Source organism: Engraulis encrasicolus, chromosome 2, assembly GCF_034702125.1.
Source record: "Engraulis encrasicolus isolate BLACKSEA-1 chromosome 2, IST_EnEncr_1.0, whole genome shotgun sequence".
NCBI classification, from domain to species: Eukaryota; Metazoa; Chordata; class Actinopteri; order Clupeiformes; family Engraulidae; genus Engraulis; species Engraulis encrasicolus.
The window spans coordinates 43,293,717-43,321,042 of record NC_085858.1 but is presented as its reverse complement, the minus strand read 5'-3'; the positions used below and the strand labels follow the sequence as shown (position 1 = coordinate 43,321,042).

The window sequence follows — 27,326 nt, the reverse complement described above, 5'->3', positions numbered from 1 at the left end:
TTTGTTTGATTCCAACTGTAAACAAAAAAGAAAGCTTACCCTCTACATACGTAGTCATTATCATGCAACATGCATTACCGTGCAGCATTACCATCCTCTTCATCCAGCCAACCGGTACTTCCTGGTACCCATCATCATCTGTCCTCATCCTCCTCCTCCTCCTCCTCAGTCACCTCTGTGCTCCGTGAGCTTCTCCTCCTATCGCGGCTAACTAGCTGTGTGTCCAGCTGACATCTTGGCCTCCCTCCGCTTTGTGAAGCAGTAGTTACTGTAGCGGCTGGCCCCGCCGGTAGCTGGTGTCTGCGGCTGTTGGTTGTGTAGGGTATTACCTTTGAACCCTGACTCCAAAGCCCTGACCCTTGCCTGCCCACCCACTGCCCCATTTCCCCCCCCCCCGCTCCCATATGTCTGCCCCCCCCCTCCTCAACACCCCTGTTGGTCCCGTGTTGTGTGTTTGATGAATAAGTCTCTTCTCTGTGTGAGGAGTTTGATACTTTACTTTACTGACGTTCTCACGCAATCACATACCTCTCTTTCTTTCTGTCTGCCTTTCTCTTGCTCTTTCTTATTCCCCATCTCTATCCCTTTAACTCTCTCTCTCTCTCTCTCTCTCTCTCTCTCTCTCTCTCTCTCTCTCTCTCTCTCTCTCTCTCTCTCTCTCTCTCTCTCTCCTCATTTCTCCTACTTTTTATCTCACCAAACCTCTACTCAAACTCACCCTCCTGTCTTCCTGTTCTTTTTCTTCTCTTCTGTACTCTTTCTATTCCTTTTCTTCTCTCTCTCTCTCTCTCTCTCTCTCTCTCTCTCTCTCTCTCTCTCTCTCTCTCTCTCTCTCTCTCTCTCTCTCTCTCTCTCTCTCTCTCTCTCTCTCTATTTTGCTTTTGTTCTCCAGTAAGGAACAGCAGAAGAACCATAAGAATTCGAACTGCAAGAACTCCAAGTCGGTGTGGGAGCAGCGCACCAGCGAGCTGCGTAAGCAGACCCTGGTCAACAGCAGAGAGGCACTCTACAATGAGCTGGACCCTGAGGACCGCTGGAAGGTGAATAGCAAAGATGAAGGAAAGGAAGAAAAGAAGGAAGGAAGAAAGAAAGAAAGAAAGAAACAAAGAAAGAAACAAAGAAACAAAGAAAGAAAGAGCAAAAGATGAATAGAACGAACTTAGACAAATAGAGAGAGAGAGAGAGAGAGAGAGAGAGAGAGAGAGAGAGAGAGAGAGAGAGAGAGAGAGAGAGAACAGATGAGTCACAGACAGTGGTGAAATCAGAGAAATGAAAGTGGGGGGGGAGTCATCTATGACTTGCACTTTTACAAATGCAGAGGTTGCAAGCAGGTTCCAAATATTGCTGCTGTACCTTCAGTGCATTGTTCTGAGTCATTCATATCTGCCTACCTTGATGCATCCCGAGTGGATTTTGTAGACCAAAATACTGATAAATATTTAAGCATCTTTCATTATTTATTTGGTTAGTTTGACACAAATGTGTATGAGACTTGGCCTATCTATCTTCAAAGGATGTGAAGAGGTTGCTTTTCGATCTACAGTATTAACCTGTTTGGTTTGTCTAGACGCAATTATTTTCTCATGGGCTATAATCGAACAGAGATACAGTTGGTAGAACCCAGCTGGATGTCCATTTTTGGAAGACTGGACATTCCACCTGTGCAGTCTTCACAGTCTAGTGTCCCTCTCCATCTCACTTGTTTCTCTCCACCACAATGATGAAATTTAGCATCTATGCTAATTCTGGCATGTTTATATTGAAGCTCTCCAGCTCATGTTTTGATTAATATGCATTGTCCTAAACAAATAAACAAATGAATGAATACTAAATGAATCCAGGTGAACTACTCACGTCACATTCGTCCTGACATGAAGACGCACACGGACCGGCCCCTGGTGGTGGACCCGCAGGAGAACCGAAACAACAACACCAACAAGACACGGCCCGGCGAGCTGGAGGCCGAGCAGGAGGCCCGGCTCAGCCGACAGCGGGCCGAGGAGATCTTCCGCAGGCAGACACGCCTCCACGAACGTGCTGGAAGCACGGGCGGAGGAGACGCAGGAGAAGGAGGAGGAGGAGGAGGTGGTAGTGGTAGTACTGGTGGTGTTGGTGGTGGTGGTGGAGCAGTAGAAGTAGGCCTGGGAGATGACGACGACACGGGTTCTATGGGGTCCACCACAAGGCTGACATGCAAGGAACCAGAGGAGGAGGAGCTTCCTCAGCAGGCCAGTGAGCACCAGCAGCATGGGCATCATGGGAGCATGGGCAACCTGGACGGGGCCGGCAAGCCTCACCGGCGCAGCCACCACGGGCACCGCGAGAAATGCGGGCGCGCCCGCGGGGAACGCGACGGCGAGACGGGGAAGAGCTGCGAGCAGCACAAAAGGTCTCGGGGTCACCGCAAATCCCACGACCAGGACCAGGAGGGCGGCGGCGGTGGCGGGGGGCACAAACACCAACACCGCAGCAGCAGGAACTCGGACGGAGGCCCCAGCGTGGAGGGCGGCAAGGAGCGGAAGCCCAGGAGGCACCGCCACAGCGCCACCTCAGGCAGCGAGGGGGAGTGCAAGCGGGAGAGATCAGAGCGCATCCGGCAGCACAGAGTCAGGAAGTAAGTCAAAATAGGTTTTAAAGTATTTATTCCATTGTGATAAAGTAGAATAAATAGGGGTTTGTTAAGTGGAATAGATAAAGTGTTGAGACTTCAAAGTCATTTATGTTATCTTTCACTCAAATCGTTTGTCTGCTCCTATGTGGGCCGCCATAATGTTTAGGGGGTTGGACTGAAGATCACAGGGTTGCAAGTTCAATCCCCACCCTTACCAATCCCTTCCTCCCTCCATGGCTGAGGTGCCCTTGAGCAAGGCACCTAACCCCACACTGCTCCAGGGACCTGCAGGGACCAATACCCTGTAATATCTGTAAGTGGCTCTGGATAAATGCGTCACCTAAGTGTAATTATAACGCAATGCAATGCAATCTGTAATCTGTAGGGATGGCAGCGGTCCTACTCTCTCCACCACACGGCCCATCCAGAAGAGCTTGTCCAGGCAGGCCAGCGTCTACAGTGAGGACATGGACAACGTCATGAACACCAAGCTCACCACCGCCACCGCCAACAGCACCACCCACTTCGCCCGCCATCGGGGCATCACCTCCCCGCACACCAGCGCCCTCAACCTGGCCAACAGGTTGTTCTTGTCTTGTTTTTTTATTGTATACGTCAATTGTCTCTTGTCGATTTCATGTAATTGGGATGGGAGAGGGAAAAAAGGGAAGAAGACTTATTGTAGTAGCAGAAGTGTACATGTTTAGGGAAATGAAATGTGGGGATGTTTAATGTTCATTTTAAACTTGATAAAGACCAAGTATATATATAAAGGAAAATATACTGTTTTGAACTGTATTAAACCATTGTACATGAGTTTACAGTACTACGTAAATAAAGTAATGAGAAATCCTGGCCAACAGCACCCACAGCCTGTACCAGCCGCCTCTGGGCCCCGACGGGAGCCTGGTTCCCAGCCGTGCCACCAGCATGGCCTACCTGACCTGCATGGGCTACCCGCCGATGCCGCCCGACCACACCAGTGTGGACATGATGCCCATGTTCCCCTCGCATAACGCCATCCTGCAGAGTGAGTCTTGGCTTTTCATGTTGACCGTAGTTAGTGGTAGTTTATTTGTTGGTGTTGTTAGTTAGTTAGTTACTGTAGTTAGCTTTGTAGGGTCGGGCTAACTAGCAGAAAATATCAATTCAACAATCCTTTTTATGACTGATTCTCATAACGCCATCCTGCAGAGTGAGTCTCGGCTTTTCATGTTGACCGGAGTTAGTGGTAGTTTATTTATTTATTTATTCAACAGTTCAAAGTTCCATGCACAGCTCCTAGGTGCTGGTAGATGCAGGAATGTTCAATACTTCAAAAGAAAGAAGTCTACCGCACACTTTCTTGACTTTATGCTCGTTGTTTTAGAGCGAACAACGCGTTTTGCCTCAGTGCGTCAGGCGAGCCTGATGACGCACTGAGGCGAAACACGTTGTTTGCTCTAATAAAATGAGCGTAAAGTCAAGAAAGTGTGCAGTAGACTTCTTTCTTTTGATTTATTTATTTATGTTGTTAGTTAATTAGTTACTGTAGTTAGCTTTGTGGGGTGGGGCTGACTAACAGAAAATATCAATTCAACAATCTTTTTTATGACTGATTCTGATAACGCCATCCTGCAGAGTGAGTCTTGGCTTTTCATATTTACCGTGGTTACCGTATTAGTGGTAGATATTTATTTATTTTTTCATTTTTTGTTTATTTAGTAAGTTAGTTAGCTTTGTGGGACTGGGCTAACTAACAGAAAATATCATAATTCCTTTTATGGATGTGCTTTTTCTCTAATGCCAATTTCTTAACGGAATGCTTTGTTTCTATTGATCTTTTTCTTTCTTTTTTCTATTTGTCTTTCGTTCGTTCTTTCTTTCTTTCTTTCTTTCTTTCTTTCTTTCTTTCTTTCTTTCTTTCTCGTCTATCTTTCCTTACTCTCTGTAACTCAAGTCAATAAAAATGCGAACACTGAGCCTCTGCCCAAAAAGGAGGATAAGAATGATGATGATGATGACGACGCAGGAGACAGTGGTGGTCCCAGGCCCATGCCTCCTTACTCCTCCATGTTTATCCTCTCAACTACTAACCCGTAAGTCATTACCATGAGCAGTACGATACACATCTTCTCACCAAGTGCACCTCTATTAGTACTTTCAAAACAAACATCTAACACCAGAATTGCCAATACTTGATTTTGAAAAGAATAACTCTGCTCATAGCTGGCTTTACTTAGTAGGTGTTTCACCTGTGTCGAGTGACCTAACTTACAAATGGTCTGTCTTGTCATACTTTTACCTCTTTTATACATGCTGTGTCAATACATGTTTTTATAATGATGTACATTGCTTCCAATGTGGAGTCATTAACTGTTAATGTTTTAGTCAAATAGATCATCTCTAACTGTTTATTATAACTGTCTGTGTGCCTTAGGTTCCGGAGACTGTGTCATTACATTTGTACCCTCAAATATTTTGAAATGGTCATCCTACTGGTTATTGCAATGAGCAGTATCGCTTTGGCTGCTGAGGACCCAGTGTGGCCCGAGTCTCCTCGAAACAATGTGAGCCAACACGCTTTCTAACATATATTACATTACATTACATTACATTACATTACACTTAGCTGACGCTTGCATCCAAAGCGACTTACACTTATTTAGTTTCAGGGTATTGGTTACAGTCCCTGGAGCAATGTGGGGTTAGGTGCCTTGCTCAAGGGCACTTCAGCCATGGATGTACAGGCGCTGGGGAGGGTGAGATTTGAACCTGCAACCCCCTGATCTAAAGGCCATTGCTCTAACCTCTGAGCCATGGCTGCCTATATAGTGTAAAATACTCCCTTTAAAACACTTATTCATGCTTTGCTAACCCTTAGTTAACAGTTTGTTCATCATTTGGTGGTTAGCATTCTTACGCTACATCTCACCATTAGTCTCATGCACAGACATATGATAACACAGACAGACAGAAGGGCATTGGAGATTGGTGCTGCTAAATAATATATATCATACACACCAACAGATCGGGAACCAGACAACCAAAAGAAAAAACATACTTCATTTTATGTCATATGTCATATTAAATAACAATACTAGAACATTTTGGCTAATAATATAAAACATGTTAACTTAATATTAGCAAATTCTCTGTAAATTATAATCAGAAGTATTATTATGAGTGATAATTATGTACTAAAAAAGTGCTATCACACCCTTTTCTTCAACCCACACCTTGTTCCTGTATTGCTGAGAAGTTTTAGTTCCTTTAACCGCTTAACCGTGTGTCTTGCCCTGCCCTTGCGAGATTCTGCTTGTGCATTGAGCACCCCTACTGTGTTCCATACTTTGTTCAATTTGGAGCCTGTCCTTTGTCCTTCCATCCCTCTTTCCATCCCTCTTTCCATCCGGACTTCCCTCAATCTGCACATCCATCCACCCGTGGTCCTCCTTCTTCTGCTCTACCTCTCCTCTCCTCTCCTCTCCGTTGTCCATCTGTCTTTTCTCTCTCTCTCCCTCCCTTTATCCCTCTATCCCTCCATCCCTCCCTCCCTCCATCCCTCCATCCCTCCTTCTGTTGTCAGTGGTGTGTGTCAGGCTTTGCATGGTCTCCCCGGACCCCAGAATCATTCACTTCCATCTGTGATGGTAGCTGTGGGCATGTTCAACTCTCTTCTTCAGTTTGCCTGCCCTTTTTCTTTGTTCTAGCGAAACGTTTCTTTTTTTCTCTCTTTGTGTTTCTCTGTGTCTAGAGGGGTTAGGGTTAGGGGTTGGCCTTATAAAATGGTCTTTCTTGTCTTCCTTCTTTTTCTCTTTTTGATTCTTTCAGTCTAGGCCTATCTGTGCCATGCACCTCCGCTGGCGTTGTCTGGTTCTCTCCTCTGATGTTGTGTTCCTCCTCTTTGTGTGTCTGCAGGTGCTGCGCTACTTTGATTATATCTTCACTGGCGTATTCACCTTTGAGATGCTGATTAAGGTACTGTAGTACTGGATCTCTCCCCCTCTGTGCCTCCCTCTCACCTGCTCTGCTGTAGCCAAGCCATCCATAAAGCCCACTGGATCTCAATAGAGGATGCTCATGTTGTTGTGCTGTGCTGTGTTGTGTGTGTGTGTTGTTTCAGAGTCCTCCTCCTCCTCTACCTGTCCTTTTGGATTTTGTACATGGCACATTTTAATACTCATCCTTATGTATGAATATATCAAGTATCACAAAGTCTGTGAAATGAGCTCTTATTCTGTCTCTCTTGCTCTTCCTTACTCTCCGTCTCATTCTCTCTCTCTCTCTCTCTCTCTCTTCCTTACTCTCCGTCTCATTCTCTCTCTCTCTCTTCCTTACTCTCCGTCTCATTCTCTCTCTCTCTCTTCCTTACTCTCCATCTCATTCTCTCTCTCTCTCTGTCTCCCACTCTCTCTCTCTCTGACTATCTCTGCCCCCCCCCCCTCTCTCTCTCTCTCTCTCTCCCACTCTCTCTCTCTCTCTCTCTCTCTCCCACTCTCTCTCTCCCTCTCTCCCACTCTCTCTCTCTCTCTGACTGTCTCTGCCCCCCTCTCTCTCTCTCTCTCTCTCTCTCTCTCTACCTCTCTCCCTCTCTCTCTCTCTGACTATCTCTGCCCCCCTCTCTCTCTACATCTCTCTCTCTCTCTCTCTCTCTCCCTCTCTCTCTCCCTCTCTCTCTCGTTCTTAGATGGTGGATTTGGGTCTGGTCCTCCACCAGGGTTCCTATTTCCGAGACCTTTGGAACATCCTGGACTTTATAGTGGTTAGTGGTGCCCTGGTGGCCTTCGGCTTCACGTAAGTGTCATCCTGTCCATCCCTCCTCTTCCTCGTGTTTCTCTTCCTCTTGTTCCTCTTCCTCCTCTTTCTACTTCTCTTCAGCCGCAACACCCACCCCCCCCCTCCCCCCCCCCCACACACACACTCCGGCCTCCCCTGCCCACAGCCCCACCCCACCCTGCCCGTCTTCTGCCTCCTAGTGGTCAAACACAGCACCTACACTGATGTTTTTACTGTGCTCCTCTCTGTCTTTCTGTTTCTTCTTCTTCATGTGCTCTATACATCTGTTCATGCTTTCAGCTTCACCTTCTATCTGTCAACACTCTTGTTCTCCTTCTTTCTGCCTTCATTTCTCTTCTCTCTTTCACCACAGTAGCTCACACACATGCACTTATTTTTCTGGCGGTATGACATCCAGCAAATCCACTCCTACTTCTCCTACCCCTCGATCATATTTGACAATTGAAAACACGTTCCACTAGAAAAACCCAGCACACCTCCCCCTGTCCTTTGCTCACCCTGTGATACTACACCCTTTCCCTTCGATCACCAACCTTCAGCACTTCCACTTCCACTTTTTCAGTTCACCTTCCCTTTCCTTCTATCCCACCCCCTCCCTCTAAGCCTCCTTTCCCCTCCTCCTCCTCCTCCTCCTCCTCCTCCTCGTCCTCTTCCTCCTCTGTGTCCCCCTTTTTTGTCTGGCTCATTTCCGTGGGGGTGACGACCCCAGGCACCTGTAACCCTTTAGTGCCCAGGCCGTTCTGGAGCAGCAGGCAAGCGCAAATACACACACACACACACACACACACACACACACACACACACACACACACACACACACACACACACACACACACACACACACACACACACACACACACACACCCTCATGCATGCATGCATACTACTTTTTTACATAAAGTACACACCCACCCTCACACATGCATATACTCTCTCTCACACACACACACACACACACACACACACACACACACACACACACACACACACACACACACACACACACACACACACACACACACACACACACACACACACACACACACACACACACACACACACACACACGCCATCCTTTCTTCCCTTCGCTGGAGCAGGGAGACGGAGCAGCAGGTATTTCAGCCTCCTTCCTCTGCACGGCTTGCCTGAGATGCCTGGCGGGGGATTGATGCGGCTGGGGCCTGGGGTACTGAGGCCCAGGGAGCAAGGCTAGGAGAGGAGAGGAGAGGAGAGGCTAGGACAACCAGAGCAGGCATGTCTCAACCCTATTACATAGTGTAGTGGAAAGCGCGCACATCCAGCAGAAAAGCATCAGCAGGTGCCAAATCAAAAAACTGTCACATGTAGGAGCGGGAAAGGATCTGCACACTGCTTGCAAAAGACTTAATTTATTTGGAGCAAGGTTTCGATCATAGATCTTCTTCAGGCATCTTCAGTGTGCAGATTCTTTCCCGCTCAACCCTATTACATGAAATGTTCGAAGAGGTATGCAGTAGGTAGAGTAGGCTGAGCGTCCGAGGCGAGAGAGAGACATGGGAAAAGGAGACAGGAGGAGGATTGAAGATCGGAGCAGCTAACGGGTTAGCAAGACGGTAGATCTTACATAAAGGTGCACTGTGTAGGATGGTGGCCAGAGTAGGTATTGCAACTACTGTATGCTGCTCATTGAAACTGTGCTGCCTACTGCCAAATTTAATCTTTTCATGAATATTTGATAAATAAGGAAGTAATATTTACTAGTATGACTTAAGTGCAGTAAGTTTTGCAGCTAAAAAATGCCTATTTCCGGAAATTCAAAATGGCGGACAATGGAGAAGATCCCCCTTTTCATGCATGAAACATGCAATTTTCCCCGTCATAATGAATACTTAGAATTTGATGGTGGTAAGTAAGTATTCATGAAAAAGGTAACATTTTTGAATGGGCAGCATGAATTCTAGACATAAACTGCTAAAAATATTACACAATGCACCTTTATGGGAAAGCTGAGCTATGCCAAGGAGCTTATTATTAACAGTAAATAAGTCAGGCCTGTCTTGTAAAGGTGTCAGAAATATGGAGTGAGAAACATCACAAGATACAACATGCTCAGTTCAGCAAGTGGGTGAGGTGAGACACTGATAGGAGAGAAAGCATGACAGGAGTGAAGAAACAGAAAAAAGGAATAAAGAGAGAAAAAAAGATGAGGAATGTCATGAAAGGGAAAGTGGAGATGTTTGTGGTTGATAATTATAGGAATTATAGGAGATAGCAGTACTAGGGTTTAATAAAGCTAAAAGAAAAGCTTGTAGGAACAAGTAGCCAAACTCGCTCATGGGGTGGGGCGATATAAGAAATGCCCGTATGCCGTACACTCCAAAGATGCCTTAGCTGAGACAGACGCCAGGTACAGCTGATGTGGTGTATGTGTGCATGTGTACATCCTCCTGGATATCCCCTGTGGCCCGCCCCGCCCGCCTGCCCGCCCGGTCAGATTAAACACACTGCATGCTTCTTGGAGACAGCATGCCCCATTGAGACCACAATTAACTTCCTGCTGGCCGCTGCAGCCAGCAACTCTGTACATTCAAATGAATGTGCTTCAGAGATCTCTATGTGTCAGTCAGCAACCCATACTGTAACTCAGACAACAGTAAAAGGGGGAGGGGGGATGTAGAAATTATAGAAATAATTAACAAAAAAAGATATCTCAAATAAAAACTATATCCAGCTGCGATTTTCTCACACGTTAGACTTGGATTTTTTTCGCACACCTCAGCTGGCGGGTGTGTCGAAGATGGCCCATGGGTCACTCAGCAGACAATTTGAAAAAACTCCCGCACAATGACTATTTCGTTTCGTTTCCGTTTTTCTTTAATAAACCAACATTTCAGTCTTAGACTTCATACCTGATTAAGGTCTGGGACAGAAACGTAATTTATTAAAGAAAAAACAGCGCAATGGTCAGTGTGCGGGAGTTTTTCCTTTTTTGTACATTTCTCCCAGAAGCCCTGTGAGGAAGCCAGTAATGGGTGATGATGTATCGTTCTCTTCATGTGGTTATGCCAAGAAACCTCCCAGGAGAGCTTTATGAAGCCAACTAGCACGAAGAGCTGGACCAAGAGCACATGGGTTTTTTTTCTCCCCTGAGCGCACTCACTCACAGCTCCAACTGAGACAACAACACAGGCAGCTGAGTCTCAGGCTCTGCATCTCCGTGTGGAAGCAGCAGGACGATGGATGGGGGAGAGCAGAGTTGTACACGTGTACACATACACTTGACATCTGCACTTTAATCTGCATGGATGCGAATGGCTACCATTGAGATCAAGTTGTTTTCCGCCCCCGCCCCCCCCCCGCCCAAGGAGAGCCTATCCATACCTTGTCTAGGTTAATTCTTTTTTTTTTTTTTTTAAATTAAGTTTTATGTTATCATGGTACGACGGTATGGCGGATAGGGTTTGCCCCGTAGCAAACAAAACACTCACCTTCACTTTGCATCCTCAAGGGCATGTTTTGCTGGGTAGAGAAACAGCACCCCTCCACTACCTTCTTCTACTTACTTGTACCCTTGCTCCTTCCTTATTGCATCCTCCTCCCCCCCAACCCGACCCTACATTCCCTCCCTCCCGCTCCCCTCTAACTCCCATACCCTCCTCTTATCCTCCTCGCACAGTTGCAATTAGATTAAAAATAGATTATAAAGTACAGCGATATACAGTAGGTGCCTGGCTTGCCTGCAACCCCTTATTCCCATTCCTCCCTCCCTCCCTCCTCCTCCTCCTCCTCCTTCTAGTCTTCTCTACCTCCCTCCTCCCTCTTCTTGTCCTCCCCCTCTCCTTCCCTTTTGACCATGCAGAGCGCGTGTACCCCCCGCCCCCCCGCGCCCCCCTTCTCTCCCTAAAGCTCTGGATGGTGGGCACTGCAGCCTCACTTGCTGTGGTGTCCTCTGCCGTGTGTGTGCTGTGCTGTGCTAGCTTGACTAGAGTGTATTTATATTGTCATGTATGTTCCTTTTTATATGTCATCAAACTGCTACTGTGACGAGCTGTGTGATGTGTGATGTGTGTATGATGAATGTGATGTGTGATGTGTGTATGATGAAATGTGTGTGTACAGTATGATGAACTGTGTGTGTGTGCGCGCGTGCTTGTGCATGAGCGTGTGTGGTATGTGTGTGTAACTTGTCTTGAGTGTATAATGTACAAAGTCATGAAAGCAATGAGACAGACAGACAGACAGACAGACAGACAGACAGACAGACAGACAGACAGACAGACAGACAGACAGACAGACAGACAGACAGTACAGGGTCTCTACAGGGTGATAGGGAGCATTATACACTCTATTGCCGATTGCAATAAAACCATCAAAGGTCAGCACAGTCCACGCTGACTGCCTTGCCTACTGCAGGGGGAGAGATAACAGCATGATTGGGTTACGTAAGCCAGTGGTCTGATCTGGTCTGCAGCCTGTGCATGGGCCTCTGTGTATAGTAGGCCAGGGTGAGGGTGAGGGGTGCTTGGACGGGGTGGGATGGGGAGGGACGGGGCGGGTTGGGTTGGGGCGGGGGGGGGGGGTGGGGGGAAAATCAATCTAAGCTCCCAGGCCAACAGACAGGCGGTCCCACTGGAGATGTGCATCTGCCATTGAGATGAGGCGTGGATCTGATTAAGTAGCCATTTGCCTCTCATGGTAGAGAAGTGAAGAGGAGTGGGGGGGAGAGGAGAGGAGAGGAGAGGAGAGGAGAGAGGAGAGGAGAGGAGAGGGGGAAGAGGAGAGGAGAGGAGAGGAGTGGGGGGGGGAGAGGAGAGGAGAGGAGAGGAGAGGAGAGGAGAGGAGAGGAGAGAACGGCAGTGGAGTGGAGTGGAGGATCTTGCATTTATTTCTTCTTCCACTGTGAGGGTATGCCATCCAACATCCAGCCAGTCAGCCTTGAGCAGTGTCAGGAGCCAGCGTGTCCTTCTGTGGAGCGGGAGTACCAGGACCAGAGGGTAGAGGCTGGAGAGGCTGGTGTGCAGTGGAAGCAGCAGGAACAGACCCAGGGCCTGGCCTTTCAGATGCCTTCATACATTAAGAGCTATTAAAAAAAGCTAAAACAAAAGGGCGACATTGCTGAATGGCCGGGATGGCTGCTTTGGCCTGTAGAGCACTTTGCTGCTGGCCACCGACCAAGCTGCTTGTTTTAGGCCCAAGATACGAAGGAACAGTGCAGCCTGCGCAGAACCCAAATGCCAGGAGCCTGGATAATTGATTGAATATCCTGCTTGTAGAAGCCTTAAAAACAGCTTTTAACAGGAAGTGTACATTTACGGTATACATTTGGATGTTAAAGTGAGTTGTTGGAGCTGGCTGCTGCTTGATGGATCGTTGGCTGGAAATGGTACAGTAAAGTGTACTGCACAATCTCTCGTAGCACAGAAACACCCAACGCAGAGACCACACGAAAATATAGCAAAACCCTCAATCCATATTGCTTCAAATCAAAGAACTAACTCAAAAAATATCACTGGTAAAGATTCATTTGTAGTGTAGGTTTTGGGAAATTATTCCTTGAGTCGTCAGGGCTCGGTCTGTCAAGTCTGGCATAAAGAAAGTTCTTCAAAATTGGATCAATAGGCGTATTTCGAGTTCTGTGCACTATTGAACAGAGCTTACAACCAGTCAGACCATTGATTCCTATGATGTAGTTGATCGCACTGCTGCCAATATTTTAGGACAAGAGAACAGCCAACAATAAGCAGGTTGGCTGACTGAGACTGGCTGAAGCACAATATAACAATATAGCATCCTAGTTAGTATAGCATAATGTACTGTATGTGCTATAGAGTCGAACAGCTGCCTTTAGTTCAATGACAAAAAAAAATACAGGAGAGTGGAGGCAGACAATTTGCACACAATTTGTCCCGAAAGTCCCTAGCTGGACAATAGGGGTTTTTTATATTTAAATTTTTTTTTTTTCCTTTATTTCGAGAGGACAGTGGAGGAGAGATAGGAAATGAGTGGGGAGAGAGAGACAGGGAACAACGAACACGAACGGGGGTTGCCAGCCGCGTAGTAACCCAGTGCCCCACCGTTAAGGCCACGGCAGGGCAGGGCCACTGAACACTAGTATGTGTGAGTTGAGTTGGGCAGTGCCATGTGGCTGTCAGTATTGCCACTCATGTGGCATCTGGGTGGCTACTGAGTATTAAGCGCTCAAATGCTGGCGTTTGACTTGGGGCCCATATGCCCATGTGAGCTTTGGAGGCATGGTGCTTTGTGTCCAGGCTGACGAGAGAAAAATGTGCTGTGTATGTGTGCGTGCATGAGCTTGTGTGTGTGCGTGTGTATCAATGCATTGGTCCGAAAGGAAGAGACCCTGAATGAAGCTGTGCACATGTAGACACACTACACTGTACACTATACGTATGTGTACAGCATTTTTGTAGTGTGTGCGTTTGTGTGCATGCGTGTGTGTGTGTACACATGTACAGTACACACGTGGACGTGTGTGCGTGCGAAACGTGTGGGTGTGTAAGTGTAAGTTTGAACATGCAGAAAGGTCCGTACGTGCTGATGATAAATGCATGACCTACTATTCTCATCACTGCACAAACCACACATTTGCTCTGATTGCCAATGTGTGCGTTTGTGTTGCCCTCAACTGATTCCCTTATATCAGTTGACTAAGGTTGTGTGGGTTAAGCTTGCATACGTACATAGCAAGTTAAATAGTTTGTTAATGAATTAATTAAGATGCACCTGCATACACTATACTTTCTGACTTTGTATGTGTGTGTGAGGGTGCGTGTACGTGTGCGTGTGTGCGTGTGCGTGTGTGCGTGTGCGTGTGCGTGTGTGTGTGTGTGTGTGTGTTTGCAATTAAATGCATCTGTCATTGTAATACACTCGATATTGTTTCTGTGGTTGTGATGAAACTCCAGCGTTGTGCTTTCTGTGTCTCTCTCTTTGTCCCCCTCTCCCTTTCTCTCCATGTCTGTCTCTTTGTCCCCCTCTCCCTCTCTCTCCGTGTCTGTCTCATATTAATGTGTTTCCTCTTTCAAATTCCCTCTCCCCCTGTGTTCTTTGTCTGTCTTTCTGTCTGTCTGTGTGTCTGTCTGTGTTGTTGTATGCCTTGTGTGTTGTTTATGTGTGTGGTGATGTGTCGTATTTCTCTGTGTTGTTTATGTGCGTGTGTTGATGTGTCGTTTTTCTCTGTGTGTTTATGTGTGTGTTGGTGTGTTGTTTTTTCTTCTCTGTGTTGTTTGTGTGTGTTTTTCTCCCTTCACTTCTTCCTGTCCTCCTCTGTCCTGCTCCCTCTCCTCTTCTACTCCACTCGTACTGTACTGTACTGTACTCTACCTCCCTTCTCATCTCTTCGACCGGCCCTCTCCTCCTCTCTTCGAAAAACAGCAGCGGTGGCGGGTAAAGTCTCCTCTTCTCCTCTTTCCCCTCCTCTTCACCTTTTTCCCCCTCCCCCTCCACTCCCCTCCCTCTATCACGCGCTCCCGGTACCCATCCAGTCATAACACCTACCTACCTGTCCTCTCTATCTGTGTTAGAAGCTGAGTATCTGTATATCACCCACATTACCTATTTCTCTCTGTCTGTCTGTCTGTCTGTCTGTCTGTCTTTCCTTCTCTCTTCTTTCTTTCTCTCTCTCTCTCTCTCTCTCCCTTTCTGTCTCTGTCTCTCTCCCTCTGTCTCTCTCTTATTTTTTCAATTGGCGTCTTCAGCGACACTGAAGGGTAAAGTCTTCCTTCTCTCCTCTTGCTCTCCCCCCTTCTTTTTTTTTCTTCTGCTACCTGCCTCTCAGTGCCCCATCTCGCCAGACATACAGCTGTCAGCTCTTTCTTTTTGGGAACCTGAGTATCTGTTTATCGCCCACATTCCTTGCCTCTCTCTCTCTCTCTCTCTCTCTCTCTCTCTCTCTCTCTCTCTCTCTCTCTCTCTCTCTCTTTCTCTCCCTCTCTTTTTCTTTCTCTTTCTCTTTCTCTTTCTGTCTTTCTGTCTTTCTGTCTCTGTCCCATCCTCTTACCTCTGTCTGTTGATCTGTCTGTCTGTCTGTCTACCTGTGTGTCCCTTTCTCTTCTCTGGTCGCTCTGTCTGTCTGTCTCTGTCTGTTGCATCTCTCCTGTGGAGCTGGACTAAACAGAACTCACTGAACTGAACTCTCCCAAGCCTACTGTATACTCTGAAATACACACACACGCACACACACACACACACACACACACACACACACACACACACACACACACACACACACACACACACACACGCACACACCACACACACACACACACACACACACACACACACACACACACACACACGCACACACACACACACGCACACACACAGCGCACAAAGCTCACCAAATTGCCCATTTCAAAACACAAGCACAAGGAAGCTAGTCTTCTTACAGTAAACAACACTGGTTTAGCTAGCCCCTCTTCATGGTTCAGTCCTTGTCATAGTGGGCGCTTGTGTTGCTCTAACTCAGTAACATTATCTGCTGAGGAAGCAATAAGCGTCATAGTCTCACCTAAGCCAGGGTAAGCCTACACCAGCAGTTTCGGGAAAATGTCAGTGTCGTGACTGGGTCCTAATTTTCAGATCAGACTCAAATCAGGGGGGAAAATTGTGAGAGTTGGGACTGCGGTGAACTGTACTTCATTGGATGTTTTTTTTCTGTAGGATACTGAATATAACCTCCTCACTTTGAAATCTGGATGCATTGAGAGCATTGCTAAGGCTAGACATTGCACAAAGAACATTGACCTTGGTCAAATTACAGTAACAAAAACACAGTGTAGTAGTATTAGAGTCAGTAATAGTAGTAGCTTTAGTAGCAGTACAAATAGAAGTATTAGTAGTACTAATAGAAGTATTACTATGGGGCACCCATGTCCTAATGGTTATTGAGTCGGTTCTAGAATCGGAAGGTTGCAGTTTCAAATGCTGTACCATCCAGGGCTGAAGTGCCCTTGAGCAAGGCACCTACCCTTATCTCTCCAGGGTACTCTGTAAACAGTACTCTGCATGTAACTGCAAGTCGTTTTGGATAAATGTGTCGGCTAAGTGTAATGTAATGTAGCATTACTATTAGTAGTGTACAGTAGCTGTAGAGTGCTTGGCCTTCTGTCTACTGGAAATAGTTTGGGTACAGTAGTCCAGTAGTCGTGTGCCTTTATATGAGGTAACAGACCTCGTTTCACGCACTACACACAACCCTCCCCCTCACAACACAGGTGCACGCATGCACCACGCACACGCACACGCACACACACACACACACACACACACACACACGACACACACACACATTGGCACGCACACACACACACACACACACACACACACACACACACACACACACACACACACACACACACACACACACACACACACACACACACACACACACACACACACACACACACACACACACACACCAAATGAAAAAAGAAAGAGGTTTGGCTGGGCATCTCCTGGCCCGGGGGATGCCTGTGAATATCCTCCAATGAATTCACACCTTATCATGCTGTTGGTATGCCAATGCGCGCGTGCTGTACAAACCAGCTGTGACTGTATCACCAAAGGGCTGTGTGTGTGTTTGGAGAATGATTCGTTTTTTGTTTTCCCTTATTATCGTTTATTTGTTTATTTACGTTTGTGTTTATTTATTGTCACTTGAGACATTTGTAGTGTAGGTTTTCTATGCTAACGTGTGTTGCTAACAGGTGATCGCACAGCAGCACAGCATGTGTTATGGGGAGAGGGGGGGTTGGGGACGGGTGGCGGGTGGGGCGGGTGAATGTCGAGTGGGTACATATCAATACATTATTCCTCTGTCCTCATGTCCTAGATTTCTAGTTCTCTGCACCCTTCCTCTGCTGTGGAGGAAGCAAAGACGGAATCAAGTTGAGGACGGAAGAATCAAGCACTACTGGGGTGCATTTCTGGAAAGCGTAGTTGCTAACTATCTTAGCTACTTTGTTGGTTGCAATGCAATTTCCCATTGGCAACTACCGAAGTTGCTAACAGCTAACAACTTTGCTTTCCAGAGAAGCACTACTGTACGTGCTGGCCCTCTTCTGAGGCGTCTCGCCTGCCGACCAGCCACCTGCCTCGTCCTCCCCACTGTTTTAGGTGGCTTGAGACGTCCTCACTGACGTCAAAGTCGAGCCCTGAGGAACAAGGCGCGAGGCTGGAGGAGGCTTTGGCCGAAACGAAGGAGGCATATTGATATGTACCCCCAGTGTGTTTTTGCGTGTGTTCTGCTGCTTGACCGACCACAGCTAGATCTATCAGGTCTCCATGTAGCATGCAAAGGCGAAAGCAGCTCCGGGGGGTGGGGGTGTGGGGGGGTTGGAGTGTGTGGTGGTGGTGGTGGAGGTGGTGGATCAGGGTTGTGTGTGGCGTGGGTGTGACTGACTGACTGACTGACTGACTGGGGGGAGTGGATGGATGGATGTGTGGGGTGGGGAGGGGAGGGGGGTGCACATTGATAAAGGGGCCATCATTCCAGGGGTCACATTGCTGTTGCTGCTGCTGCCGCTGCTGCCACCTCGCATTCCCAGTGGCAGCACATCCATGCCTGGAACGAGTGTGTGTGAGGAGGGGAGTGGCGTGACTGTGTGTCAGTGTGCGTGCGTGTGTGAGTGTTTGTGTGTCTGCGTGTGTGTGTGTGTGTGTGTGTGTGTGTGTGTGTGTGTGTGTGTGTGTGTGTGTGTGTGTGTGTGTGTGTGTGTGTGTGTGTGTGTGTGTGTGTGTGTGTGTGTGTGTGTGTGTGTGTTTAAGGACGTGGTCATGAGCTGCACAGCTTGATTCGGAAGATGGATGTATGTGTGTGTGTGTATGTCTGCACCTGTGCGCATACTAACAACATGTCCATTTTGATTGTCCTCCTTGCCTGAGATCTTTTAACCGAGTGGCTTTTTAAGGGGTGGTTTGGGTGGGTGTGGGTGAATGCATAAGATCACTATCAAACAGGTGCGTGTTTGCTCTCTAACTTCGCATTTCTCTATATGTGTGGGGTGCTGTCCCCTTGTCTGTCTCTTTCTCTGTGTGTGTATGTGTGTGTGTGTGTGTGTGTACATACATTTGTATGTGTGCATATGTGTGTGTGTGTGTGTGTGTGTGTGTGTGTGTGTGTGTGTGTGTGTGTGTGTGTGTGTGTGTGTGTGTGTGTGTGTGTGTGAATGTGCGTGTGCACCTCTATGCACACACTCCCGTTGTCAACCTCCAGTGGAAGTAGCAAGGGGAAAGATATCAGCACCATCAAGTCGCTGCGTGTGCTGAGAGTCTTGCGGCCACTCAAGACCATCAAGAGGTTGCCCAAACTCAAAGTAAGTAGTCGGCTCATTTGGAACTTGACCTGGCTGTGACCTGCGGAATGCTTTTTTTAGGGCTTTTTTGCCTTTATTTCTGACAGGATAGTTGGGGAGAGAGTAGCCTGATAAACAAGCCTAAATGTCAGACTGGACGTGTAATTTAGTCTGGCCCCCGATGAACGATACATCCGAAGATTGTTGATGAGAACAACCTGTTGTTTTTTCAGACCATGCCTGCGCTCTGACCAATCAGCGATCTTTGCCGTTGATGTGCTTTCCCAACGGCGTTGCGAGCTTTGTCGTCACTCCCTCAAAAACCCGCCCTGCTTTGATTCAAAACAAATCTCTGGGGTATTTATTTCTTGTGAAAGAGTTAGACAGGGAAGGTTTGGGAGATGACCTCGGGCCGGACTTGAACCTTGGGCTGGACTGGGGAAGAAATATGGCCCGGGCACTTTAAGCTTAAAGGGGCCCCTCATAATTAGTGGCGCAGAACTGACTCACTGGTGCCACTGTTGTCAGAAATGTTTTAAAAATACTATCTCTCTCTCTCTCTCTCTCTCTCTCTCTCTCTCTCTCTCTCTCTCTCTCTATATATATATATATATATATATATATATATATATATATATATATATATATGAAGAGTTCAGATGCAAAACCCCCTAACTCCATTTCTGAAGACCTGCACTTCTATATTTTTAGCGAACCCCGTTCTTGGTTTGGTTTACATTCATGTACTTGATAATACATATAAATAGTTATATTACATAAATAAAATAAAAAAATATGCAATTTTGATAGCTTTGTATTAAATAAAAATGAATTAAGATTATTTTCTGAAAAGGCACTTAGGGGGTTTTGCATCTGAACTCTTCATATATATATATATCACGAGGTTGTGGGGCCCACCGGGAAATGCCCGCTATGCCAGATGGCCAGTCCAGCCCTGTCACTGCGTCCCCAATCTCTGACCTTTGTGAGATCATGTGCACAGTAGTACAGTACTGTATGTCCTTCCTATGGTCCTTCCTATCTCCAGGGACAGAAGCCTGTACTGCCTGCAGTGGCAAGGGTAACTTCTGCTGCATCAGCACAGTCAGGCATTTTTAGTGTAAAGCTTCAAGGTCATAGCATTCTGTGAAAAGAATTATTGTGTATAATATACCTTAACTTCGTTGAAAAGGTCTAATTTAGTGTGTGTGTGTGTGTGTGTGTGTGTGTGTGTGTGTGTGTGTGTGTGTGTGTGTGTGTGTGTGTGTGTGTGTGTGTGTGTGTGTGTGCGTGCGTGTGCGTGCGTGTGCGTGCGTGCGCGTGTGCGTGTGTGTGTGTGTGTCTTCCAGGCTGTGTTTGACTGTGTGGTGAACTCCCTGAAGAATGTGCTCAACATCCTCATCGTCTACATGCTCTTCATGTTCATCTTCGCCGTGGTGGCCGTGCAACTCTTCAAAGGAAAGTTTTTCTACTGCACAGATGAATCCAAGGAGTTTGAGCGCGATTGCAGGTTAGCATCTACACTACATAGACGAGCCTGATCTCGAAATATTGCGTCTCATTTCTCAGGTAAACCAACATCCAAGATTGCGTACATATTTCCGACGCTTTCCCTGCTATCTAGAGCACAAAGGTAGCTTCTGATTGGTCTAGCTGTGCCCTTCCTAAAACCATCCCTAAACCTAACCTGTCAGTAATGCCACGTTTCTGAGTTTTAAATTTGTGCCCTGACCAAAACTTTCCCTAAACCTAACCTGTCACGGACAGCTGCATGACCACTGTGCATGTGTGTCAAAGGGAATGCGTCGTAAACGGGACGCAATTTCAGTTTTTGGTTTGCGTGAGAAATTAGACGCAATTCGTTCGAGATCCTGTTGCATAGACACACAACCATATTAACCACATTTTAGGCGTTTAGCATTTTCAAAATGTACAGTATGTTGCCTGTTCCCAAATTTGATCTTTCCATGAAAATGTAGCAAATAATAAAGTAATACGTGCTTGTGTGACCAAAGTACAGTAAGTCTTGCAGCAAAATGTGTCTATAACTGGAAATTTAAAATGGTGGACAAAGAGAATATCCACCGTTTTACTGTATGTATGACAAATACACATTTCCAAGTCATAATGAATACTTGGTGCTTAATATGAAAAAGAAGAACACGAAAAAGATAACATTTGTGAATGTGCAGTATGGGTTCTGGAAATAAATTACTAAAAAAAATGACTCTACCTTTAAGGAGTAACAGGCCTAGGCTTACCATAGGGGGCAGTCAACTGGATCGCATTATAGCTATGTTGTTTGTGCACCCGATCCATGTAGAAGAAGACACAACACTAGTTTAGGCCGAAAATCACCAGTGTTTCCTGTTAGCGTAAAATGGTAATGACGGTGGAATTCGGTTGTCAAATTAAAAAATAGCTCAGCACTGGTCCTTGTGGTGTGCCATTTAAAAAAAAAAGTCCATGATCAACTTAGCAACACTGAAAAGTTATTTCTGAAAATCTGAGAGAAGTCACTTCTGACTTGGCTGTAACTGTCACAGTCATATGATCTTTGGAACTCTGCAAACCGATGCTTGTGGTGTCTTTGTGTCCAGGGGCGAATATTTAGTGTACGAACGTGACAACGAAGTGAAGGCGCAGAAGAGGGAGTGGAAGAAGTACGATTTCCACTACGACAATGTGCTCTGGGCCCTTCTCACCCTCTTCACAGTATCCACTGGAGAGGGGTGGCCGCAGTAAGTTTAATGTCTCACTACATGCACATACAAACACACACGTCACACACACACACACACACACTACACACACACACGCATACACGCGCGCGCACACACACACACACACACACACACACACACACACACACACACACACACACACACACACACACACACACACACACACACACACACACAGTTTAGTACTTTTACTTGGATTTCACCAAGAGGGCAGCATTGCAAATCCAAATAGTGATGGAAGCAAATTTCATAGCAATCAGTAGGGACTGATCAGATTCATAGGGTCCTATGCAATACATTACAGGTCAGAATGGCTTAGTTAATTTAAGTTGTTTAGGGGTAGACATGGCACCTCCTTCGCCATATTGCTAAACTACCTATTGTTGCAGAAATTGATCAGTATTTAGCAGTCTTTTTTGAACACACACACACACACACAAACACACACACACACACACACACACACACACACACACACACACACACACACACACACACACACACACACACACACACACACACACACACACACACACACACACACACACACACACAAACATACACAGACACACACACACACACACACCCAGAGTACACAGTGCCTCTGCATTGTGCAGCGGCTGGGCTAGCTCTGGTTGCCATCTCTGATTGCTCCTGTTGTGTTCCTTCCTCTTCCTGTTCCCCTGTGTAGGGTGCTGAAACATTCAGTCGATGCGACTTACGAGAATCAGGGCCCGAGCCCCGGCTATAGGATGGAAATGTCCATCTTCTACGTGGTGTACTTCGTGGTCTTCCCCTTCTTCTTCGTCAACATCTTCGTGGCTCTCATTATCATCACCTTCCAGGAGCAAGGAGACAAAATGATGGAGGACTACAGTTTAGAAAAGAATGAGGTGAGCTTCTCTCAAGGAGTCAGTACTGTAGCTGCGTATACGTGCACATGCACCATTTCTAATAGAATTCAATCCCGATCTGAATGAAATTCAATCATGTGAACAGAATGGTAAAAACTAATCTAATTGAAACTCCAAGTGGATTGGAAAGGGTGGAACGGATCCAAATAGTTGTCACGTATACACTCGAGCGCATTGTTCCCTGCTACTGTACCCTGCTGTGTATATTCAGCAAGCAAAACGTTCCATAAACCTCTGTGTGTGAAACTGATTTGAATAAATAATTAACTGTCAATTAAAGTAAATAAAAAGAAAACCAATCATGCAAAAAAACACATTAAGTTTGGGTCCTAACAGTTAGGCCTATTGTTGACTTTTCTTGTCTTTTCCAGAGAGCCTGTATAGACTTCGCAATCAATGCCCGCCCCCTGACGCGACATATGCCACAGAACAAGCAGACGTTCCAGTATCGCATGTGGGAGTTTGTGGTGTCGCCACCGTTTGAGTATACAGTCATGTCCATGATCGCGCTCAACACCATAGTGCTCATGATGAAGGTACTCCATTGTTTTTAACTGATTTTTGGATTTTATGTTATTTTATTGTTTAGTATGTTTAGTGTTTAGAAATGTTTTATTATTATTATTATTATTATTATTGTGTTTCTTTTATCTCTTGAAGCGCATTGTGTCTATGTAAATATGAAATGCGCTATACAAATAAAATGTGACTTGACTTGACTTGACTGCTCATACTGACACACTCATTAGGCATGCTGGGTATTGACGTGTGGCCATCTTTAAACAACACCTTAAATCCCATCTCTTTTTGGAGGCTTTTGGCTTCTAGTGTCCATAAGCACACACCTACATACTTACACACACTTACACTGATATTATGTTTAACGACCTTGGGTGTTTTGAAAGACGCTATATAAAACGAAGGTATTATTATTTGTATTATTAGTTTCCCATTGACCCTCTAATTACATACAGAGGGCCTGAAGCTGTCTAATTGAGCACTGATCTCAGGTTCGAGAGGTGTTGTGAAGTTTCAAATGTTTGAATGTGATTTTTTTTCTTCCAATCGCTAGCGTTTGGCGTTGTGGACTAAAACTTGCCACAAGCCTCTCTGGATTTCTTGATTTTTTTTACTATTCCACGACTCAAAATGACCCGAGATGGTTGAATGCAATACTTGACAGTAAAATAATTGATCATTCCTTGCAGTACATATCCAGTAATTGGGCTGTTTACTGTAGCCTACAGCAGTGTTTCTCAACCTTTTTTTAGGCGAGGCACCCTTTCAATTCATGAAAAATTTCAAGGCACCCCAAACCAACAAGCCATAACATGGCATCGCATCCGATACCACAAAAGCTTAGAAAAGCAACACATTTGGAGACGTCACATGACCTACGTTCAAGTTGCAGCTGACTGGGGCCACCTATATTTACTTTATTGTGCGTAAATGGCAGGTGAAAGATTCCACTGACTAGCATTAACTTATCAATTTAGACAAATATGTATCATATTACATAATTTATTTATGAGCCACGTTTCCGCGGCACCCCTGAGGGGGGCCTGTGGCACCCCAGGGTGCCCCAGCACCCCTGTTGAGAAACACTGGCCTACAGTATCTCACTGGCCAATGTACTGTACCGCAGAGCACTAAGACTCACTGTCTTAGGGAACAACTTCCAGCAGTTTTTCAGGGTATGTTTTCCTTGAATGCAGAGAAAAGGGTTGACATAGATATTGTCTAAGATATGTGATCTTTTTCTTTCGCCGTTGTACCGTGAAAAAGACTTGAGTCAGGACAATGCCTAGCGCACAGTAGAGTGTCACTGGACTCTGACTCTCTCTCTCTCTCTCTCTCTCTCTCTCTCTCTCTCTCTCTCTCTCTCTCTCTCTCTCTCTCTCTCTCTGTGTGTGTGTGTGTGTGTGTGGTGTGTGTGTGTGTGTGTGTGTGTGTGTGTGTGTGTGTGTGTGTGTGTGTGTGTGTGTGTGTGTGTGTGTGTGTGTGTTTTGTGTATTTTTGTCTGTGTGTTTATCTAGTATGATGGAGCCTCCAACACATATAACGATGTGCTGGCCAATTTGAACATCGTTTTTACCGCACTGTTTTCCATGGAGTGTATATTGAAGATCGTTGCCTTTGGGATTTTGGTGAGTAACAAATTTTTATATTTTCTGTCCGTGTGCGTGTGTGTGAGAGAGAGAGAGAGAGAGAGAGAGAGAGAGAGAGAGAGAGAGAGAGAGAGAGAGAGAGAGAGAGAGAGAGAGTGAGAGTGCTTGTGTGTGCATATACATATATAAAATGTCTATTGTTCCATCAAAGGCTAAGCCTAAGCTCTGTGTGTGTGTGTGTGTGTGTGTGTGTGTGTGTGTGTGTGTGTGTGTGTGTGTGTGTGTGTGTGTGTGTGTGTGGTGTGTGTGTGTGTGGTGTGTGTGTGTGTGTGTGTGTGTGTGTGTGTGTGTGTCTGTGTGTGTGTGTGTCTCTGTGTGTGTGTGTGTGTGTGTGTGTGTGTGTGTGTGTGTGTGTGTGTGTGTGTGTGTGTGTGTGTGTGTGTGTGTGTGTGTTTGTGCGCGTGCGTGCATGCGCGTGAAGCCAGTTACTGACCCACTATCCTCCACATATTGGGCCACATGGGGAAGGAGGGAAGAGAAAAGATGAGAAGAGGAGAACAGAACGAGGGAGAGGAAAGGGGGGAGAGGGAGAGCGAGAGTAAGAGAGAGAGAGGGGGGTGGGGGGGGGTTGAAGGCATTTTACTCCGGCTCATTCTGCCCCATAGGGATGAGAAGCTATAGAATGTTCCAGAAAGGCAATGCACACTTGACTTGGTCAAACGCTGCAAAGCTTCTCACGGGCCCTTGAGGAAGAGGAGGAGGAGGAAGAGGAATAGGAGGAGAAAATGGGATGAAAAGAAACGAAGGGAAGGAAGACAGAAGAAAGGAATGAAATGACACTTAGTGAAAGGGTAGGGTAGGGTATGGTTGGCTTGGATTGAGCAGGAAAGGATTGGAGAAAGTGAGTGGTGCAGCGAAGGGCATTGCAGAAGTGGAACAGAGGGGAGAAAAGAAGGGCAGGGAAGATGGGGGGAGCGAAGGAAGGAAGGAAGGAGTAAAGAGGAAGAGAAGGAGACGGAGTGAGATAAAGAGAAGAAGAGAGTGAGAGTGGAAGGAGAGATATACAGTACAGTACTTACGTACGTACTTGCGTGTGTGCGAATGTGAGAGGAAGATAGAGGTAGAGCGCAGGAAGGAAGAATGGGATTGGCAGTAGTCAGCGGAAGGTCTGTCGCCTCCTGGGGAAGGGAACAGAAAGCCCAGAGAGAGAGAGAGCGAGAAGAGAGAGAGAGGGGGGGGTGGATGGGAAGGTGAGAGAGAGAGAGAGAGAGAGAGAGAGAGAGAGAGAGAGAGAGAGAGAGAGAGAGAGAGAGAGGCAGACATGGGAGAGAGAAGGGGGGAGAGGGAGAGAGAGAGAAGCCTGAAGAGCTGGAGGACAAGTGGAGGTGACAAATGCTTCAAGAGTAAAAAAAGTGAGTGAAGAGAAGAAGAGGAGAGGAGAGGAGAGGAGAGAGGAGGGATACAGAGAGAGGAGGGATACAGAGAGAGGAGAGGAGAGAGATGGAGAGAGGCGAGGAGAGGAAAGGAGAGGGATGGAGAGAGGAGAGGAGAGGAGATGAAAGGAGAGAGATGGAGAGAGGAGAGGAGAGGAGAGGAAAGGGATATAGAGAGAGGAGAGGAGAGGAGAGGAATATGGAGAAGAGAGAGGAGAGGGGAGGAGAGGGATATAGAGGGAGAGGAGAGGGATATAGAGAGAGAAAGGGAGGAGAGAAAACAGAGATAGAGAGAGGAGAGATAGATAAAGAGAGGAGAGAAAGGGAGGAGAGAAAAGAGGAAGAAAGGGAAGCAGCTCGGCCAGTAGCTTGCAGCTTGCAACATAACATAAAAACTAGCCGCTGGACAAACCAGTCCTAATGCTGGGGTGAGATGAAAAGCTTTGGGAGACGCCATCATTATTGCCAGGGAAAGTCACTCGAAAATGCAGAAGAGAAATGAAACACAAAGACTTTTATGCAGGCAAGTAGGCAAGTTTTTTCATCAGCAGCCAAAATGGCTAATGGATGTTAATCTTACTAGCCAAACACACAGTCATGGGTCAAAGTGGCTAGTAAGTTGTTATTTTCTACCAGTCAAACTCAAATTTCACCAGCATTTGGCCGGTTGGCTGGTGTTAATTTAAAGCCCTGCTTGTATGAGACGGGGAGGAAGGGAGGGGGGGTGCATGCAGTCAAGGGATGAATAGGCAGAAAGCAGAGATGAAATTGAGCACATTTTGAAATGCACTGTGCACACACACAAGACAAGATCAGCTGTCAGCTGGCTGTTTTTACTGGACTGTACATCTAAACAGCAGCAGCTGTGCTGTGCTCTACTATGCTGTGCTGTGTTTAGTGCGATACGGTGCTGCACAGGGCTGTACCGGGGGAGAAATAGGGCCCCGGCACTTTTGGCTTAAAGGGGCACCTTAATAATTAGTGGGGCAGAGGTGACTCACCGGTCGGCCCCACACCTTCATGGGCCCTTATTTTCAGAAATGTTAAAAAAAAATGCATTTCTGAAAATAGGGGCCCACAAGGGTGCGGGGCCCACTGGGAAATGCCAGCTATGCCAGATGGCCAGTCCAGCCCTGGTGCTGCAGTGTGTGGCACAGGGCCCTGGTGCCTCTGCTCATCCCGCTGGTGGGGCTCAGAGAGAGAGAGAGAGAGATAGAGGGGCCTAATGCAGCCTTTCACTGCAGCCAGCCACACAAAAGCCAAAGGAAGCGGCACAGGCAGGCACGCTGCATCTGTGGACAATGGCCCCAGGCCCCGCTCTAGCTCCCTCACTCACTCCCTCTCCACTTCATCTCTCTCTCTCTCTCTCTCTCTCTCTCTCTCTCTCTCTCTCTCTCTCTCTCTCTCTCTCTCTCTCTCTCTGCCTCTCTCTCTGTCTCTCTC

General features: G+C 46.6%; 1 protein-coding gene across 1 annotated transcript in view; it reads left to right on the top strand.

Annotated features, from left to right (window-relative positions):
• The window catches only part of cacna1aa (calcium channel, voltage-dependent, P/Q type, alpha 1A subunit, a), a 180,790-nt gene that overhangs the window by 103,307 nt on the left and 50,157 nt on the right, over positions 1–27,326 (top strand). The window contains exons 20-35 of the mRNA XM_063218156.1: positions 893–1,040; positions 1,842–2,034; positions 2,131–2,614; positions 2,997–3,194; positions 3,475–3,641; positions 4,551–4,689; positions 5,031–5,160; positions 6,512–6,571; positions 7,281–7,387; positions 14,768–14,776; positions 18,606–18,705; positions 20,034–20,194; positions 21,285–21,425; positions 22,120–22,321; positions 22,714–22,878; positions 24,379–24,489. Coding sequence (XP_063074226.1) covers positions 893–1,040; positions 1,842–2,034; positions 2,131–2,614; positions 2,997–3,194; positions 3,475–3,641; positions 4,551–4,689; positions 5,031–5,160; positions 6,512–6,571; positions 7,281–7,387; positions 14,768–14,776; positions 18,606–18,705; positions 20,034–20,194; positions 21,285–21,425; positions 22,120–22,321; positions 22,714–22,878; positions 24,379–24,489 — 2,515 coding nt within the window. The remainder of the gene's footprint in view (positions 1–892; positions 1,041–1,841; positions 2,035–2,130; positions 2,615–2,996; positions 3,195–3,474; positions 3,642–4,550; positions 4,690–5,030; positions 5,161–6,511; positions 6,572–7,280; positions 7,388–14,767; positions 14,777–18,605; positions 18,706–20,033; positions 20,195–21,284; positions 21,426–22,119; positions 22,322–22,713; positions 22,879–24,378; positions 24,490–27,326) is intronic.